This window comes from Carassius carassius, chromosome 21, assembly GCF_963082965.1.
Source record: "Carassius carassius chromosome 21, fCarCar2.1, whole genome shotgun sequence".
NCBI classification, from domain to species: Eukaryota; Metazoa; Chordata; class Actinopteri; order Cypriniformes; family Cyprinidae; genus Carassius; species Carassius carassius.
In genome coordinates, this window is record NC_081775.1 from 1449269 (window position 1) to 1468081 (window position 18813).

General features: G+C 36.4%; 2 protein-coding genes and 1 long non-coding RNA gene across 5 annotated transcripts in view; 1 reads left to right on the forward strand and 2 right to left on the reverse strand.

The window, feature by feature from the left end:
• Nucleotides 1-18813, reverse strand: part of LOC132097344 (uncharacterized) — a 404710-nt gene that overhangs the window by 266701 nt on the left and 119196 nt on the right. The window lies entirely within an intron of this gene.
• Nucleotides 1-18813, reverse strand: part of LOC132097345 (uncharacterized) — a 433761-nt gene that overhangs the window by 38330 nt on the left and 376618 nt on the right. The gene's annotated exons all lie outside the window — the stretch shown is intronic.
• mib2 (MIB E3 ubiquitin protein ligase 2) overlaps nucleotides 14913-18813 on the forward strand; it is a 69079-nt gene continuing 65178 nt past the window's right edge. For 2 of the 3 annotated variants that reach the window (XM_059502987.1, XM_059502988.1), the window contains exon 1: nucleotides 14914-15245. In XM_059502987.1, the coding sequence (XP_059358970.1) occupies nucleotides 15125-15245 (121 nt within the window). In that variant the 5' untranslated portion in view covers nucleotides 14914-15124. Of the gene's footprint in view, nucleotides 15246-18813 lie in introns of all 3 variants that reach the window. The other variant, XM_059502989.1, reaches the window with a different exon arrangement.

Below are 18813 nucleotides of genomic sequence, written 5' to 3' on the forward strand. Positions count from 1 at the left end.
TGTTCGACTCAAGGGAAAGAACAAACTCGCTGACAAATGGGAAGGAGTAGTCTATGTAGTCATAAACCAACATGGTGATTTACCAGTGTATAAAGTGTGCCCTGAGACACAAACAGGACCCACCCGGACACTACACCGGGATTTGTTACTTCCTTGTGGAACTCTTCCATCTGAAATGCGGGAATGTGAGTCCCAGAGTTCAGTTCCCAAGCGCAAGACTCGCAGTAAGACAGCTTGCAGAAATTCTGAGGAAACAGAGGAAATCTCCAATTCTGAGGAAGAGGAAGAATATTGTTCAATGCCTCAACTTGATATTGTGAATGAGTCTTTTGTGGTTCATACTTCTGGAGTGACTTACTCAAACAAGGAAAGTGCTGTAATTCCATCACTTGAAGCAAGCTCAGAGATCAACCGAGGAGCTCAAAGTGAATTACCTGAAAGGGAATTTCAGGTCATTGATGAATTACCTGTGAGTGAACCTGTGAATCCTAAAGCTGACTTACCTGAAAATCCTGAGGTCCAACCTGAAAGAGAAAAGGATGCTGATATGAGTCATTCACCTACCTTGGAGCTGCAGGATCCGAATCATAATGGAGAATCATCCATCCTGGAATCCAGTTCGACTGAAGAAAAGCTAATTGATGAAGAAGAAACAAATGATGCAGAGAAGGATGAGATTGAACTGAGAAGGTCTGCCCGACATAGAGAGAGACCCAAAATTCTAACTTACCCTGAACTGGGAAATCCCCTTGTGACCATAGTACAATCCCTCCTTCAAGGTCTAAATGTTGCTCTCTCAGAGTCCCTGCAAGATTCCTCTCAAATAGGACACCTCCTAACTCGGGGGTATGCACCCATTGGTGATATGCAAAGGGACTTGCATAGTTCTAAGAGGGGAGGGTGTAACCCAGACTCAAATTAGCATATTTGCAGTCTTTGCTCAAGTTAATTTGTCCAAAATATTTAACAATTAACCCACTAAAATTACATATTTAACTAAATATGTATGTGACTGAACAGCAAATAGAATAAAACTTCATGACAATGTAATAGTTTATTATAATGTTTATTATAATATGTAAATTATACATTTTATTATTCATATAAGTGATATGTAAATTATTGCAGCAAATCGCAACGAATGGAAAGTGTGTATACTGTAGCGCTGCAGATGTTAAGCATCCAATTAGGAGAGATCACAGGCAGCAGCGCTGACTCCGCCTCCCTGTGCGCAGGGCAGAACGGAAAAAACAGAGAAACAATACAGAGAGGAGAAACAGTGATTAGGAGAATTAATGGTGAAATACCTGAAAGAAAACCTAGAATTTCATTGAGAATCAGTTTATTGTTACAACTACACTGATTGAGAAGCGTTTGTTTAGATACTTACCTGGGTAGAGTTCCTGTTGATTCTGTAGATGTTAGGCTAAGCTAACACTAACGAAACTAGCGTGGTTCATCTGGGGAAATCTGGAAAGAGAGACAAACAAAAAAAAAAGTTAATTTACAGAGGAATCGGTGAGTTGAATGTTTATTTTGATAAATATGGCGAACAGTGTTTATGTACAGTATTAATGTGAGACTAAACAGTAGAAACTATGATGATTTACTATGTGTAATGAGTGATTACAATGTCAATTGTTGTTCAGAAATGTGCTAAGAGATGCTGATGTGAAGAGAAATCACTAAGGACATTGCCCTGTTGTGTGCAGGCCAGATTTTGCATGTATGTGTTTAGAAGTTGGATTTTCGTATTGTGGACTGCGTTCTTTGGTGTGGATGCATCGAAACGTGTGACGAGTGAAGGAAATAGATGGCGAGCCACCCGTGAAAACCGAACTTGGATCTACTTTTCTCATCTTTCCTTGGATTTGCGTCATTCCTGCAGGTCGACCATCTGTAGGAGTTCTTCTCTTTTTTTGACTTTAAGGATTGAGGTATCTTTTATTTCTTTTTGGGAGTGACATTTTCTGAAAACTAAAGGGGAAATTTCTATTTTTTTTTGTTGTTTGGACTGAGAATCTTTGAACTGAAAATAATCGTTTGATTTGATAAGAGATCTATATCCCCTACATATTTTCTTTCGTTATTATTGTGGGTAACAAAGCACAATTGTAAATTTACTTTGTTGGTGAACATTTTGTTGAGAAATTGTCATGTATTTTGGATTGTGAAAAGATTGTTTTCAAAAAAACAAATTACACTGAAATTAGGAAACGAAAGAGATACATCTAAACTAGTAAATAACTAATAAATCTGCCAATTAGGTGTAATTAAATTAGGTTAAAAGCAATAAAATAAATTCTAGATTATAAGGAAACTCAAAATAGAAATTAACTAGCTGAAAAGGGAAAGGAAAGGAACTAAACGTCTGTTACTTTTCTTTTGGTTGATATTTTCTTGTATTTAATTTGGGTAATTGTTTTCATCTGCAACTAAGGTAAATTCACTTTTGAATTGTGTACAATTTATTTTCTTTCAAACATTGTTGATTCAAATCCATTATTTTATTTGTTTGTTGATACTTTCATTTTTGATATATAAAAGGAAAAAAGTCCATGTGTGTGTACCTCTGCCTCCTTCGACTCCTGTGTCTTCTGATCGGCCCATTGATCTAGTTTATCACAAGTTCTGCAAAGCAGGTGTTACATGTAGGCCTACCTTTTGAGTCTTCGAAGCGCGCTAAGAGACAACGTTATCGGAGATCGCACCCCTGGACATCTACAGATATTATTATTTATAGATGTATAATTAAACTTGTTTAAATGTACAGTTTGGTGTTGTTTTGTTTTTTAAAAGATATCCCAATACAATAAATGCATTAATCTCTTAATTGGGTATTTATCATTAAATGGCCTATATGCAACGTTTTCCCCAAAATAAACGTACCAATAGCCTTTTTATTTGACCATTTATGTCTCAAACATGTCCTGATGAGCATACTGATACCTTTTCCGCTCACCGTGGGTGCACCTATAAGTCTGTATCCTATTTTTCCTATTTTCTGTCGGGTCGGATTTTTCCCGTGCTGTCTGCGGATATGACGTCAAGCGCGTTCATGTTAAACGTTTCAGATCACTCTGCCACCCCCGCTAGTCAGCAAACATACTTAGTTTCTCAAACAATATATGTATTTGACTGTTCTTACCTCTGTAAACATAATGTTGACTTCTTTGCAGCAAGGAAGAGCAGTTCCGTTTTTTGGCCACAGGTGTCAGTAGCGAGTTTAAATTTCAGAAAAACGCATATAGGCCCTTTAAAGATATAGAGTTTGAAATCTAGAGGTCAAAATGACCACTTGCGTCAGTTCTAGTAGTTATGGAATTCTGGCACTTCTAGAAATGATAATTTAGAAGTTTTGTGCCATGAATTATGAAATATAAAAATACCATAAATGACTGACATGAGAAAAGCTGGCAACAAAAGAGTTTATCTAAAACCATTATTTAATTTCATCTGATTGGAGTAAGGCTCTGTGATTTTGTCCACACGTGGCTTCACAAAATTAGTTTTTACGTGCATGATACGCATGTTTTCGCGTGCATATGATACGCAATTTATTGCGTGTAATACACACGCACCCCACTCCCTAATCCTACCCAAACGTATAATACATACGTACCCCACAAACCTACCCATGCGTTACACGAAAAAACTCATTTTCGCGTGCTCATGCAGGTTTGGAACATGAGGATGAGTAAATTATGATTTTTGGGGGGTGAACTAACACTTTAAGTCAAACACTGTATTGTAACGTGGCTTACATATCGTATTTATAATGTATTACACATACCAAAAATTTAAAAATCTTAAAATACTATTCGTTGCACATTTTTCTGTGATTTGATACCTTGTTCCATGATTCATGCTCTGTGTGATTCTTCTGCCACACACACAGCCTCCCAGACATCTAACTCTACTAACATGTTTCCTTACAGGAAGAGCTTGATGAGATAGTCTTCACTTGGAACAACCACAGAATACGGCCAGTCCACAACGCACGTTCACCACATGGCCGACCATCCATCATGTATGCAGTGTCTCATCTATATGGAGCCACAGACCATCTGCATCCAGTGTGTCTGGAGAAGGTTCAAGTCTGTTTAGAAGAGTGTGTTTTCAAGGACTTTCCATGCGATGAAGACACTTTTAACGTATGTGTTGATCTTATGTCAGAGCATGATTTGAACCATACGAATGATGTGTTTGCAGCAGTGGACTTCTACATAACTCTTAGAGTGCTAATTAAAAGTGAGTTGGAGCCTCATATCTAAAAAATATGTGTTGCTAAAGACTAAATTTTTGATTTGTATTATAAGAGTCAGTAGGGAAGACAAACAGGTTGTGTTTTAACCAGGGAATGGTTTAATTGACTCAAAATAACACTTTCCAAAATTGCAGAACAAAAAAACTGTACAATAAACTGTACTTGAGTTATGGGCATAACTGAACATGCTAGAAATGAATACTAGAAAAACAAAAGGAAAGTGTTGTATAATAAAGTGCATTCAAATAAAAAAAATATTTTTATCAAAATACATGGCAAAATAAATTATGGTACAAGCTTTGTAACTGACCCTTTCAAACCTTGTGCCTCAGAGAGAGTACTAACAGGAACTTTGGAAATGTGAACATGTAAAACTCATCTTGAAAAAAACATCAAGAAATAAAGCCAGTTATGACTATATATGACTACATATAATTATGTTGTTGAAGCTTAACTTCAATTGAAGCTTAATCTTACTGATAGTAAGTCTGTAGTGTACTAGACTATATCCATGACCCATATGTTGCTCTCTAACACTTTGTTCATTTCATGGCGAAACTCTGGGTAGTTGTCATAATTCACAGGCAGCTCCAGGTAACAGCCACATGTGTGTGCAATGGGTCGTCTCTGAAAGCCTTCCAACTGTGTGAAGCTAACAGTGATGGTCTTTCCCAGGAACAAATCTGACCCGGTACAAAACCGAAGGAAGAGGGACAGGTGTTGTTTATCTGATTCTCTAAGAAATGTACTTAGATACCTGCCAGTGTGTTTTTGTTGTAAATTCATTGTAGCAGGGTAGGCTATTGATTTCATGACCTTTCTTGATGACGGTTGTAGTTCATCATAGGCAGCTGCGATGTCCTGGAGCTCAATTCTCATAGGCGCAAGCACATTATGCCACTGCTCTATCACAAACGCAGGTTCTTGAATGAGCTTCTGATGTGCCATCTCCTCCAATAGCTGCTCGATATTATCTGCTGTTGGGACTTTTCGAGAGTTATGATGATCCATGACCTCAAAGAGCTCTTCTTTGTCCACATCTTCAAAATGTGAACGGCATGATTCTAGGATCATTCTGTCTGATTCTGTAACATATCTGAGAAAGCAGTCCACAAGACTGGTTGTGACACATCCATGGGCCGCCTGTTCCAGCATTACAGGTGCTATTTTTACAGGCAGGTACTTCTCTCTTTGCCAGCCAAATGCAATGATTCGGCCTATGCTTTCCCACTGTTGTTGACCAAAGTCATGTCGTAGATAAGGGACCTTAAAGCTATTTCCCAAAGTACATTGCTCATAAAAGTCAAAACTCTGAAAGCACATCCCTCAAAACCCCCCCTTCATCAACAGCATTTTCCAGCCTTCCATCGGGAAGAATGACTTTCATAGATATGTCATCCGTCAAGACACTTTCATCACAAAAATGTTCAATAAGCTGTCGAAAGGCCTGACCACGATTAATAACAAGAATTTTCTTCACCCTTTCACTCTGAACAAAGGGCTCCAGTGAGTTATCAATTGGAGAAGGTACAGAATACGATTCCTCTAAAATAGGTAATGTGTCATCAAGCGCAGTGTCTTCCAGTCCAGAGATAAGTCCTGTGGAGATTGTTACAGTGCCACTATCCTCCAAATTGTCCACCTCTGGCTGCCTGGCTGCATCAATTTCAAACAAACTTGATGGATCAGTCATGCTAATTATGGAGTCTGACAATAAAACATCATCACTGCCTGTTTCATTTAAAGTGCTACTCCCAACATAAATTAGGTCTAACTCTACATTCTCAGTCAACAGAGGGGATTGGCTGGTACGTATGGGAGATCTGGAATCTTGCCTATTTCCCCCTCCCTGCACAATTGTTTCGCTGTTGAAGTTCAACTGTGTGTCACTAATGATGGCTTTCTTCTTAGTTGTCAAGTAAAAACGCAAGATTGGTAATTTGGTCAGCTCATAAAGTTCTCCAACTGTAATCTGGTCATCTATTGTTTGCTCTTGAAAGTCTGTTACATCGACCAAAAAATCTGTGAAGCTTCCCACGGAGCATTTTTCACCTGGAAAAAACAACTCGGCAGCCTTTGTAAGTAGATCCTTTTTTGTACAGTCCTTTGACATGCAAATTTTACGTGTACCCCCACCTTTTTTTGTTCGGACCTGAATAAACTTCCCTTCTCGAAAATGCATCCATCCCATTTCAATATTTCGCATACTCTTTTGAGCATTTTTTGACCTTTTTTCATATACATTGTCAGTGTCACCTCTGCTTCTTGCTAGTCTGGTTCTCAGCCGATCAAAAAGTTTAGATTTTCGGCCTCTGGGATCTTGTTCTTTTCGCCTGCAGTATCCATGAATAGCGAGTCGGTCACCATAGGAAGGCAGATATTCCTTCAGCTGGTCATCTGTCATAAGCTGTATGACACTGCAATCAATCTGCAAAAAGAATACAATTTAAAACACTTTAGATATAAGTTTACAATTGTCTGATGACAGTGACCCTGTGAGGTACACTGTTAGACCTTACCAGGCTTTTTTTATAGTAAAATACTGGCAACACTGTTGCCAGTAATTTACTGTTAATTGTACGGTTATTTACTGTAATCTACAAAATGTTACTGTAACAATGCACTAAATTGAAACTCGAGTTAACTAATTTCACTTGGAGACACCGACTGCCTTAAATGAACCAACTGTCGTTTAAATGTGTTATCTAAAATGTATAATGCACTAATAATGTGAGCAAAGAATTAATGTTAACTTATTTCATTTGAGACCACTAAAAAAATATAATAAATAAAGAGACTTCAACTGGACCAGCAACTACACAGTCTCCGCCTGTTAAATAAAGCAACATGCAGCATATCATCAATGTTTGTAGATCTTCTCCTGGACTGAAGCACAGGCTCTACTCTTCTGCACAACGGGGACCCAAAAAACAACATTTTACAGTATAGTGTAATATAGTGTAATATAAAAAGACACACCCACAAAATGTATTTAACAGTAAAATTTTGTTTTTTGGGTCACCATTGTTGCAGAAGAGTAGAGCCTGTGCTTCAGTCCAGGAGAAGATCTACAAACATTGATGATATGCTGCATGTTGCTTTATTTAACAGGCGGAGACTGTGTAGTTGCTGGTCCAGTGGAAATCTTTTTATGTTCAATAGTTTTTTAGTGGCCTCAAATGAAATTAGTTCACAGTAATACTTTGCTCGCATTATTTATGCATTAAATATATAATACATTTAAATGACAGTTGGTCAATTCAAGGCAGTCGGTTTCTCCAAGTGAAATTAGTTAACTCGAGTTTCAATTTAGTGCATTTTTACAGTAACAAACTGTAGATTACAGTAAATAACTGTACAATTAACAGTTTATTATGGCAACAGTGTTGCCAGTATTTTACTGTAAAAAAAACCTGGTAAGGTCTAACAGTGTAGTCCCAGACTAAATGCGTTATTGAGCTGTTTTAGCTGAAAACACCTTGCACTGATATATCTTAAAATACGTCTGTGGCATTGTTTGTCTCAAGATGCAGACCAGTAGGCTAATGTTTTTTTTTTCTTTTTCTAAGGCATGTATATTAAAGCTAGCCTACTTAAATTACCTAACTGAACTAAGGCCTAATCCTGGCTTAATAAGCCCTGCTGTGAAACCAGGTAAATGTGTATTGTATTAAGAACAATAGAAATAAAGGTGACTTATTGCAATACCTTATTGGATAATTTGATTTCTCGTTTTGTCTTCTAAATGGAAAAATGAAGAAAACTAATTTATCACATATTCATCCCTTCTCATGAACATAAATGAACCAATCTCAAGACGTTTTTTAATATTTTTATTTTTGGACTGTGATGCATATTTATCAGTTTCATGATTACCTTATCCTGTTGCATTCGCTGTATGGTGTCATCAGAGACATTTCTTGACTTCAAAAACTCCCAAAGGTCATCCATCCTAGAAGAACAGACATTATAATATAAAAAAATATTATAACAAACTCTGGAGTTCGCTGGAATAAGATCGGTCCATTCGTTTTGCCCTCTAGTGGACAGTACGACACACATTTGAACGATAGAACGATAGAAATCACACTGAAAAAGGCCAAGTCTTATGATTTAGTTAAATCCAAGTCTTTTACAATACACAAAACTGAATTCAGTATTAGTTCCGAAATATATAGTCAAAATTCAGACTTTTTAAAAACTTAGAGACTTTGGACCTACATAGGCCTATGCACATCACAGCACAATATGGATAATTGGCAACCCTATTACTGTTAAACATGATTAACAGATATTATAAAACTACAATTTTATGACCGAAGCTACATGTTTATGCAGTAAAATTGACCCAATATATTGTGGCACTATGGTACGCATGGCCGGCCCAAGCCTTTATGGGTCCCTAAGCAGAATTTTATTTGGAGGCCACCAATATGATTAACTATTGTCAATACTTGACTATAAATCTAACACACCCATAATCAATTTTATTAGTTGTAGCTGTGTGATACCTGGCATGTTTTTAATCGTAACTGTAGCTAACCCACAAGAGGTGTTTTTTTGTGTGTTTTTTTTTTTTTTGCACTTAAAAACTTTAATATTCAAAGTCTTTTAAAGTGGTGTACTGAAAGTTAAATAAACCAGCAGAAAAAGAAGTTGTAAACAAGCGCTTTAATTGCTTTTGGTTAAAAAAAAGTGTAAAAGTGCAATTAACTTCTACTAAAATAACTTTAGATAACAGTATCCTCTTATATAAAAAAAAGTAATTGTACAAAACTGACTATATTAAGTAAAATACTTAAGACAAAAAAATAACAGATCAGATGGACCTGTAAAAATTTTTTTGGAGAATTTGGGTAACCAAACAGTTGCTTGTCACCAGCGACTTCCATAGTATATTTTTGCTATGGAAGTCAATAGACCTACAACTGTTTGGTTACCCAAATTCTTCAAAATTTCTTCTTTTGTGTTCAGCAGAAGAAAGAAATTGATACAGTTTTGGAGTAACATGAGAGTGAGTAAATAATGACAGAATTTTCCTTTTTGGGTGAACTATCCCTTTAAGAACACGCGTCAGCATGTTTACTATAACCCACGCTGTCCCTTTAAGACCTACACGCTTCGAACACACAGATGCAACGGATTACTTTAACTTTAGATATAACCAACTGTGTTTATGTAAACATGGTGTGATGCATATAGTCAGATGCAAGCACAATCAGATGCAAAAGATAAAGTCCAATAATCGGGCGCTGTTTGACAGCCTTTTAGTGTGCGCGCGCGCCGGGTGTAGCCTATGCTTAACTTTTAGCTGCGTGTAGTTCAATATTTAATCGGTTGTGAGAGGACGTCACTAATTGACGTTTTTACACGTGCATTACACGTCCGATCGTGACCCTCTATGAAATCCTTGTGGAATATGCAAAAGCTGTGCTTACACCTTGATTAATACTGCAATAATTAATATAAGTGCACCAAGTAGTTTTTAAGAAGTTTTAAAGAGGTTGTGAATAGACGTCCACTGACGTCTTTTACACTTCTCGTCACGGTTGTGAAAAGACTCCAAACAAGACTAACAGAGAAAAATTTTTTTTTTATACAAAGTAAATATAATTACTTTATCTTGTTTAAATAAATTATAATCACAAACTGCCCAGTGTGGTCAAGTGATTGCCATGCTACAATTTAGTCATCATTTCAACCTGTTTTATGAATTCGTTGTTATTATTTTTATGGAATCTATGCATATGTAAAACAGATATATATCCGGTCACCATTTCGGTCTGAGTTGTATGCAATTGCCAAAACGGTGCTGCCAAGATGTAGACACAAAACATAGTAATATATTTCGTGATATTACAAAATCATTTATTCATCTTTTGTATTTGTAATGTCTATGAATCTTTTGTGAATTGTTTTTTTTTTAGTAGACTGCCCCTTATCTACTGCCTTGCTTAACTCTAAATGTACTGTATTATTTTTTTGTGTGTGTGCTTGATTCTGTATCCCCTGTGCATTTTGTTAAATAAAAAAAAAAAGTAAAAAAAAAAAAAAAAGTAAAAAAAAAAAAAATTACAAAATCCCGCGATAGGATAGATTATCTCGCGAGATCTCTGGAACATCCAGCAGGCAACCACGAGGAAGAGGACTCGAAGAGGACTCGAGGAGGGAGATGTATCGATATATATTATGGGTGCTTCTCAATTCTTATTTGTGCATCCTCGTTTCCTTTCCTTGTTTCCTTTCCTCGTGTCTTAGCTCCACCTCTTCAGGATGCGAGGGAAGGACGCAAGGAAAAGACGTGAGGATGGAGGTCTTGAATCAAGTGAAATGATTTATCCTCACTCCCTTCAGCGTTAATTTAAAGTGACATCAGCTGTGATTAAAGGGATCTGCCCTTATGTTGTTAATTAAGACATTCATAATAAATATTAATAAAGCAAGATGCCCTGTTTGAAATATATGACATGCATGGATTTTTTTAAGTGAAAAGGTAAAATATAAATAAAAATTATTACAACAGATGTGAAGGGGGAGGAGAATTTATATGTGCGTCACGTTAAGTCGATAAAAGACTTCCGCATAGGATACACCTGTGTATCCTCGCTCATCGCTCCTCATTTAGCCTCCTCCCTCCTCGATCCTCGCCTCCTCGTGGTGCAATTAGAGAATTGAGATGTCCTTCAAGATGGCTGTGCTCGATTGGTTTCCGGGTCATAGGATGGAGCACGGAGGAGCGAGGAGACGAGGAGGGATATTGAGAAGCACCCCATATAAAATCTACTGTTGGGTAAGTACATTTTGTATTATTTGATTAACGTGCTTGAGTTTTACTTGTTTGACACGAAGGAACCGAGAGAAATGATGCCCACGTTGACAACTGAAATTCACTGAGTATGGCTAAAACTCGCTAAGGTTAGAAGGCTACAAGTTACGTATATTGATGTAATTTTTATTGGTACGCTTTAATTAATTATTCAGGGGACATCACAGCCCTCCTGTCTTATCAGAAATGTCCTGTTCACTTTCTCACAGTTACACACCCAGTTAAGAGTGTTTCTCAACGGCAACACATTAAAACACAACATCTTTTTTTCAATAAAAATAAAATCTAATGCATGTTGATTACCTTTTTCTAATGTTTCATTCATGATTCATTCATTTTGTTCCAAGGTTTTTTATTTATTTATTTTTTTAGCTGTAGACCATAAAGATATTTTGAAAATAAGTGCATGTCATTTATCTCAAATTTTTTATTTTATTTATTTTAAAAATAAATATATTCTCTTCCCTCAGCTGCTGTGAAGAGGTAGAGTCTCTGAGACAGATTCAGCAATGGCAGAACACCTGAAGCTCGCTCCAGGAAGAGATGAGGGTGGAGGTTACAATTTTCTCACCCTCATGTTACGATCATAATCATTTTTCCTACAATGGCAGTTAATGGATTGTGAGATCTGCTTGGTTACAAATATTCTTCCAAATATCTTTGTGTTTATAAGACAACTGTGTAAGTCAATGTCAAGATTAATAAAGACATGATAAAAAGAAACCATCTTTTAACATTTTAGTCGAAAACACGTGAACACATTCTCAGAAATGTAATATTTGAATTCATGTCGGTTCTATACAGTTTAACATCATTTATGCTACTTTGATTTTATAAATAGCAATGATTTCAAACATATTTTATGATGAGGGTCTTCTATGTTTTATGATTTTCTTGTCACATGACAACAATGGGTCCTGCAAGGTGGTTATGCCACGTTCAAATATAATATTCTTAATATTATTTATATGATTAAAGTATTTAAAAATAAATGCAATTAATAAATACATTAATAAACAAATTCTGCGAAAAATAGAAATTTTTGACAATAACAATGGACTTCAAGATTGAGTATTTCAGCACTTTTTATTCAGTGATGACCCTCATTAAATCATATTTCTGACGAAAATGGTAGGCCTGTAAACTGATTTCAGAAATCCAAAATGGATACAAAGATTACATTGAAAACCTATTTTTTTAAATAGATTTTAATCATCTTGAAGATTCTTATTTGTCATTGACCCAGTAAAGCAAACGTGAAAACAATATCATCAGAACATAGAAAGGTATACAGGTTTGAAACATGAGGGTGAGTAAATGACAGAATTTCCCCTTTATATAATAATTCAGTATTTTGTAATTGGTATTTTAGTTTGGTTAACAGATGCTAAACTGTTCAAAAACAATAAAATGTGCTAAATCAGAGCATGCTTCTTTTTTTGCATATGTCCACAAATAATGTGTTATAGTTTGTGATGTACACTTGATTAAGATGTTTTATGGATGTTCAGGTCTGACTGATCTAGAACTTTTGTCAAGATGTGTTAAACCTCAAGACATAATTGATTGCCTTTCACGATGTTACACAGTGGGTGTGTGATTATTTTATATGCAGGCTTATATATACATACACTTAAACTATGCAGCAACGCATTTAAACATTTAAACGACAACGTCCAGAAATCGACGCATTTGGACGTCCAGAAGACGACGCATTTAGACGTCCAGGAGACGTGCAGAAAAGACGTGCAGTTCACGTACAGAAGACGTCAAAGACGTCGGTTCAACTTTCATTTTGGAACTATTTTTCAACCATGACGGGACGTGTCGGACGGACGTCTTTTCAACGGTCAAAAGACGTCCAAATGTTTGCTGGGATGTTACGGTCAGGGTCTTGGGGTCCACCTAGAGGCGGCGGGGCCCTAAGCAGCTGCTTCGTTCACTTAGGAGGTGGCTGACTATGATGGTAGCCTACATGAAATAAAATGTTGTATTAGTTCCCCCATAAAATGTTATATACTGCCATAATTTATTAGGCCTATACATCTGAAACTTTAACATGCGTTCTAATTTTCCCTTATATAGGCCTATTCTTAGAGTGTTTTAGGCGCCAAAGCCATAACATGTTCTAAATGTGATTTAATAGGCCTATATGACGCGGGATCATTCATATTCACATCTATAAATAGGCTACGCGAAATGTAATCTTCATTTTGTGAGTCTTTACTTATGTGCAATTATGCAATAGCCTACTTCTGTGTAGCCTAGGCTACTTTATGACTTACCTGGGATGATGCAATTCTTTCCTTAAATCTTTTCAGAAGTGAGTTTGCTCAGATCCGCTAGCTAAAGGCAAGAATTTCATCCAACTACGATAAAAATAGCCCAATTAATGTGTTCACAATTCTATGGAAGCATGCATGTCATCCTGTGTCGTGTCGTGCCGTGTCCTGTCGAGTGAAGCCTGAAGATCAATAAGCTAGTCGACAAAGTCATAATTTCGAATTAGTTATGTCATAATTTTGACTTTTAAAGTCATAATTTCGACTTTTTAATGTCATAATTTCGACTTAGTATGTCAAAATTTTGACTTTTTATCTCATAATTATGACTTTTAAAGTCATAATTTCGATTTAGTATGTCAAAATTTCGACTTGGTATGTCAAAATTTCGACTTTTTATCTCATAATTATGAATTTTAAAGTCATAATTTCGATTTACTAAATCATAAATTCGACATTTTATGTCATAATAATGACTAATGAGTTTTTATGCTCGTTTTTTTTTCTTATGTGGCGGGAATGGGCTTCCATACAAACCAACCCGTTGTAGGAGATAAATAGATTTAAAACAAGAAAAAAGTGGGTGCTGCGATTCCGAAATGGAAAATGAATACAGCTCGTAAAAAAATAAGAAAAAGTCATGATAACAAATTATTAATTCATAGAAATAATTTAAACAATTAAAACCTTTTTTATACTAGATTCAACTTGAATTTCAATACTATTAAACTGACTTTAAAATCTCAAGGAGTTTTTAAATTGAAACTGTAAAATGTCACAGGGCATATTAAATCGCCTAAATGAACTTGTATCTTGTATAGTATGCAAAGATGTCACCATATTCTAATTTGTTGAGAGTGAATTGGTTTGTTTTTGTTAAATCTGAGCCAAAATCATCACAATTAAAATAAACCAATTTATTTAATACACGAGTTTCACAATTTTAGTTGAATTACTGAAATAAATGAGCTTTTCCACAACTTTACAATTTATTGAGATGCACCTGTATATATATATATATATATATATATATATATATATATATATATATATATATATATATATATATATCAGGCAGACAGATAGGCCTAGACAGATGTAAATTAACTTTCTGACCATGGAAAATGTCTGTAAAAAATTCAAGTAATAAAAAGAAGATCACCTGACATTGTTTAAAAAGTGTGTAGCAGTGATTTATGTCACAGAGAGATCGGGGTGTAGCGTGTGGAGCGACATCAAGATGGCTCGCGAGGTCCACAGCGGCAGCGCAGGCTCAGACATCTGCGCATGCGCACTGCGCCTTTCGAATACAGGAATCACTCACTCATTTTATACGTTAAGGTTCCCCACAAGTTCTACATATCCTGCTTCTTAAAGTCCATAATTCAAAACAAGAATATTATTTTAATGTGTATCCGGCGAGCAATTACAAATCCCACTACGGCGAAGGATTACCCCATGAATGAGCGTTGCTTGGTAACCTTCCTGGAGCGTCACCATATTAATATTCAAGAGCCAATCCTCGTTGGTGATCTGCAGCTCGCGCAGGGAAGCGGTGACGCCGCGCAGCGTGTGGGCGTGTCTAGCCGAACCCAGAGCTGCTAGCTCAACTAGCGCTCTTATGTTTTGATCTCCCTCTGCCAAAACCTTGGCGTATTGAAGCTTTCCTTTCGTTTTTTCACCTGGGATTATTTGAAGGCACGCCTCGCGGAGGCTTCGCGCAAAGCTCGTGACGCTCTGGGCTGATGGATGTGCAGTGACGCGCTCGGACACACGCGCAGCGCTGGAATAATCCCCGTAAACCCGTACGAGGACAGTAATCCCCGGTGGGCCGGCGTGGTTTTCGCGGAAGCATTAATGTTGTCTACAGGTAAGCGTCACGCGATGATCCACGCGTTGTGCCGCGGGCGATGACGCTTCACATAACGGTGGTTATACGGGGCTGCGCGGCCGTGGACATGGATTTCTTCTTTTGTTTGAATATTCTTATTAATTTGCATGTTTTGCTGCTAAAGGGATTTTTTTAAACACCTACTGATAATGGCACACACAGTCAGCACAATCAGTAAATGACAAGTGCATATAAACGCGAGACAAACTAACGCACGTCTGTCGCTGTTTGATATTTATTTACTTTCATTATTTCCTGTGATTTGTTTGTTTGATGAAAGCGCGGTGGTGGGATCATTGTGTAGAGATGGCAGTATTTTCTCATATTCTGTGGTAATGCGTGATTACTGTGTATATATCATTGCTCAAATAATTCCATGGTGCTACCAAAAGACATGGTATTATAAAGTGACATCCCAAAAACTGGCATTACCCTGGCACTATGTCCAAACAGCAATGGTGCTTTTTGTGTACTGAAATGGTGAGTCATTGTTTACTATTAAATTTGTTTGGGAAAATCTAACATGAGGCACCAGAGAGTGGTCAAAGCTATTACAATGATGACACAATGTCAAAAACATGGCAATATCAGGGTAGTATTCAAGCATTCATTGAAAGGGCAGCAGGTTTATTTTGAAGGTCAGCGAAGCCGGTTTTATTATCGGTCAGCTAACAAAGAAGTTGGCGAATCAGAGACACTTAATTTGTGCCAGTTCAGTCCTGTGATACCATTCCTGTGCCCTTCGCAGAGTGCTTGTATTAGTTGTAGTGGATATAGGCCTTTTGCATCCTGACATTTCATATTACATTGAATACATGTAGTGCACGAACATGAAAACAATTTAGGGGCACAATGCAAATTTTTCAAATGACAGGGAACTACACTAACTTTTTCCACTGGTGGCACTTGTGCTACTAACTTTTTCCGTTACTGACGCAAAACATGATTTGGTCGCACAAATTATTTATAGTAAGCCACTCTGGATAATAATGAACAATAATGAAACTGTATTGCATACAGATGTGCTTTTTATTTTACTTGCCATCTTTTAAACCACATGTCTTCCTGTTTTATTTCTTACCGTACACACAGTGCATTGCTCCGTCTTGTAGCTGGGGTTAGAGGGACCCTGTCTGAAATGGTTTAATATTTACTGTATGTTCGTTCTATTTATTTATTTGTGCTATTTACACAATGTTTACGTTTTTTAAGGTTGTTTTTGTTCATTTAAAATAGCACTGCATAGTCTTCACTGTAAAATAAAATACACAATCAAACCAAAATGTATTCAGACACCTTCAACATTTCTCAAATTATCAGTTTATTTGCTGTAGTTTATAAATTGGTAATAAAATATGACAAGAACTCAGGATTAAACTGTCAGAACAAATTCATCTTGATAATGTCGGATAACTTTGATAAAAAGATATGTAATGGAATCAACCAAAACTTCAGACAACTGTCAGTATGACAACATCTACACAACTATCAATACTTTGTTGATCAGTTCCCAAGCAAGCAATGCTTAATTCTGTTCAGTCTGTGGTGTGAAAAGGTTGCATTAGCAATTAAAGAAAGAAACACTTAAGCAAAACATGGTCAGGTCCCTAATTATTATTATTATTATTATTATTATTTTTTAATCAGTTTCACTGGTAGCCTACAGTATGAAGAATTTTTGGGTATAATATTTCACAGATCACTGTATTTTGCTATACTCACTTACATAAATGAACTAGTGTCCTGCACCCACCAGTAAAACAATATAATCAATTATATCTAATTTTTGGTTTGACTGTGGATAAATTTAGGGATGCACCAGTTGACCGGCCATAAATCGGAACCGGACGGTTTTTGCTTAAAATACCCGGTTTTTGGTCTTTTTTCGGCCGATTTTACGGGAAGTGTGCCCACATGCACAGACTTCATTGTAATAATTCACTATCATGCCATTTGTGTGGAAGTATTTCGAAATCTGTGCACAGGACACGGGCAGCCGTTCAGCACTGGACGTGCACAGCTACACGTCTGAGGCACAGATAGCAGGAAGCGATCAGCCGTTGGTGTACTGACGCACAAATAAGAGCCTTTCCTGCACACTGAAGCTGCGCGAGCGTATACTGTACCGGTCTGTGCCCTGTGAAGGGATGTTCAGATCAACTTCTCGTGTGTTGGATGAGAAACGAAACGGACTAAACTGACAAAACTGAAATGTGTTTTTTTTTCTTCTCTAAAGTAGAACTTGCATACATGTTTGAAAGCCAGAAGTAAACGTCAGTGCTGTATAGGATGATTATTTTTATTTAACCTTAAAAATACATTGACTTAATTTGATTTACAAATCACCTGCTATAGCACACTGAAAAAACGTGTTTCATTCATCCAATTAAAAAAAATTGTAGGTCAATGATTCACATCTATATTTTTTAACTTGAGACAAAAGTTATTTATTTTTCATTGGCTCAAGTAAAAAAATATGTGAATCGTTACTCTATTTTTTTTTAATTGGATGAATGAAACACTTTGCATCTTTGTTTTATTCACAGCAACATTTTGATTTTAACATTTTGGATAGGGCTGCTCCGATCACGATCGGCCGATCGTTCTGCGCATCTCGTCAGTAAAGCCGGTTCTCTAATCAGCGGTTAATTCCCTCAGGTTTCACATAGAGCAGCTGTTACTACACAGAGCCGTTGTTAACTGAGAAGATGCACAAATCCACTTTATTTTTTAAGCGTTTCTTTGCGCAATCTTCTCAGTTAACAACGGCTCTGTGTACTAACAGCTGCTCTATGTGAAACCTGAGGGAATTTACCGCTGATTAGAGAACCGGCTTTACTGACAAGATGCGCAGAACGATCGGCCGATCGTGATCGGAGCAGCCCTAATTTTTGAATAATGTATTATATAGCATACTTATTTAGTTTTACTGGTAAAGACCTTTTGTTTTTAAACCAAATTTAAAAACTAAAATACTGAATGCTGATTAAGAAACATCTTAACATCTTACAGATCATTATCTAAAAAAAGTTGGTTTAGTTACTTTTTAAGAGAAACTTACAAGCCCAATTATTTAATTTCCCAGAATACACAAAGCATAGAAGCTTTTTAAATCATTTAGCTTCAGACTTTATTCAATAGGCTAATTATGTCATTAGTTATAGTCCTATTAAACCGTATGTACATTAGGTATGTGACAGTATCATGTTTTCACTATAGTCAATGAAGATTTTGTCAAAGTGTTTGTTTTATTTTTGTATTTATCACAATATATAATTTCTAAGTGAAAAAAGTGTTGTCCTCCTAATGAAAGATCCTTTACTAAAAAAAAAAAATACACAAAAATATAAAGTTAGCAGGTGTTTCAAGATTAGAGATTGTTAAAATGAATGAAACACCAATAGGTAACACTCGACAATGTTTACAGGTTAACATTAACAATGTGCAATAGCTAATTGTTTCAGTAGTTAATGTTCTTTGTTAACGTTATTTAATAAAAATACAACTGTGTTAGTTAAAGTGTAACTAAACCCCTGCTCAGAGCCTG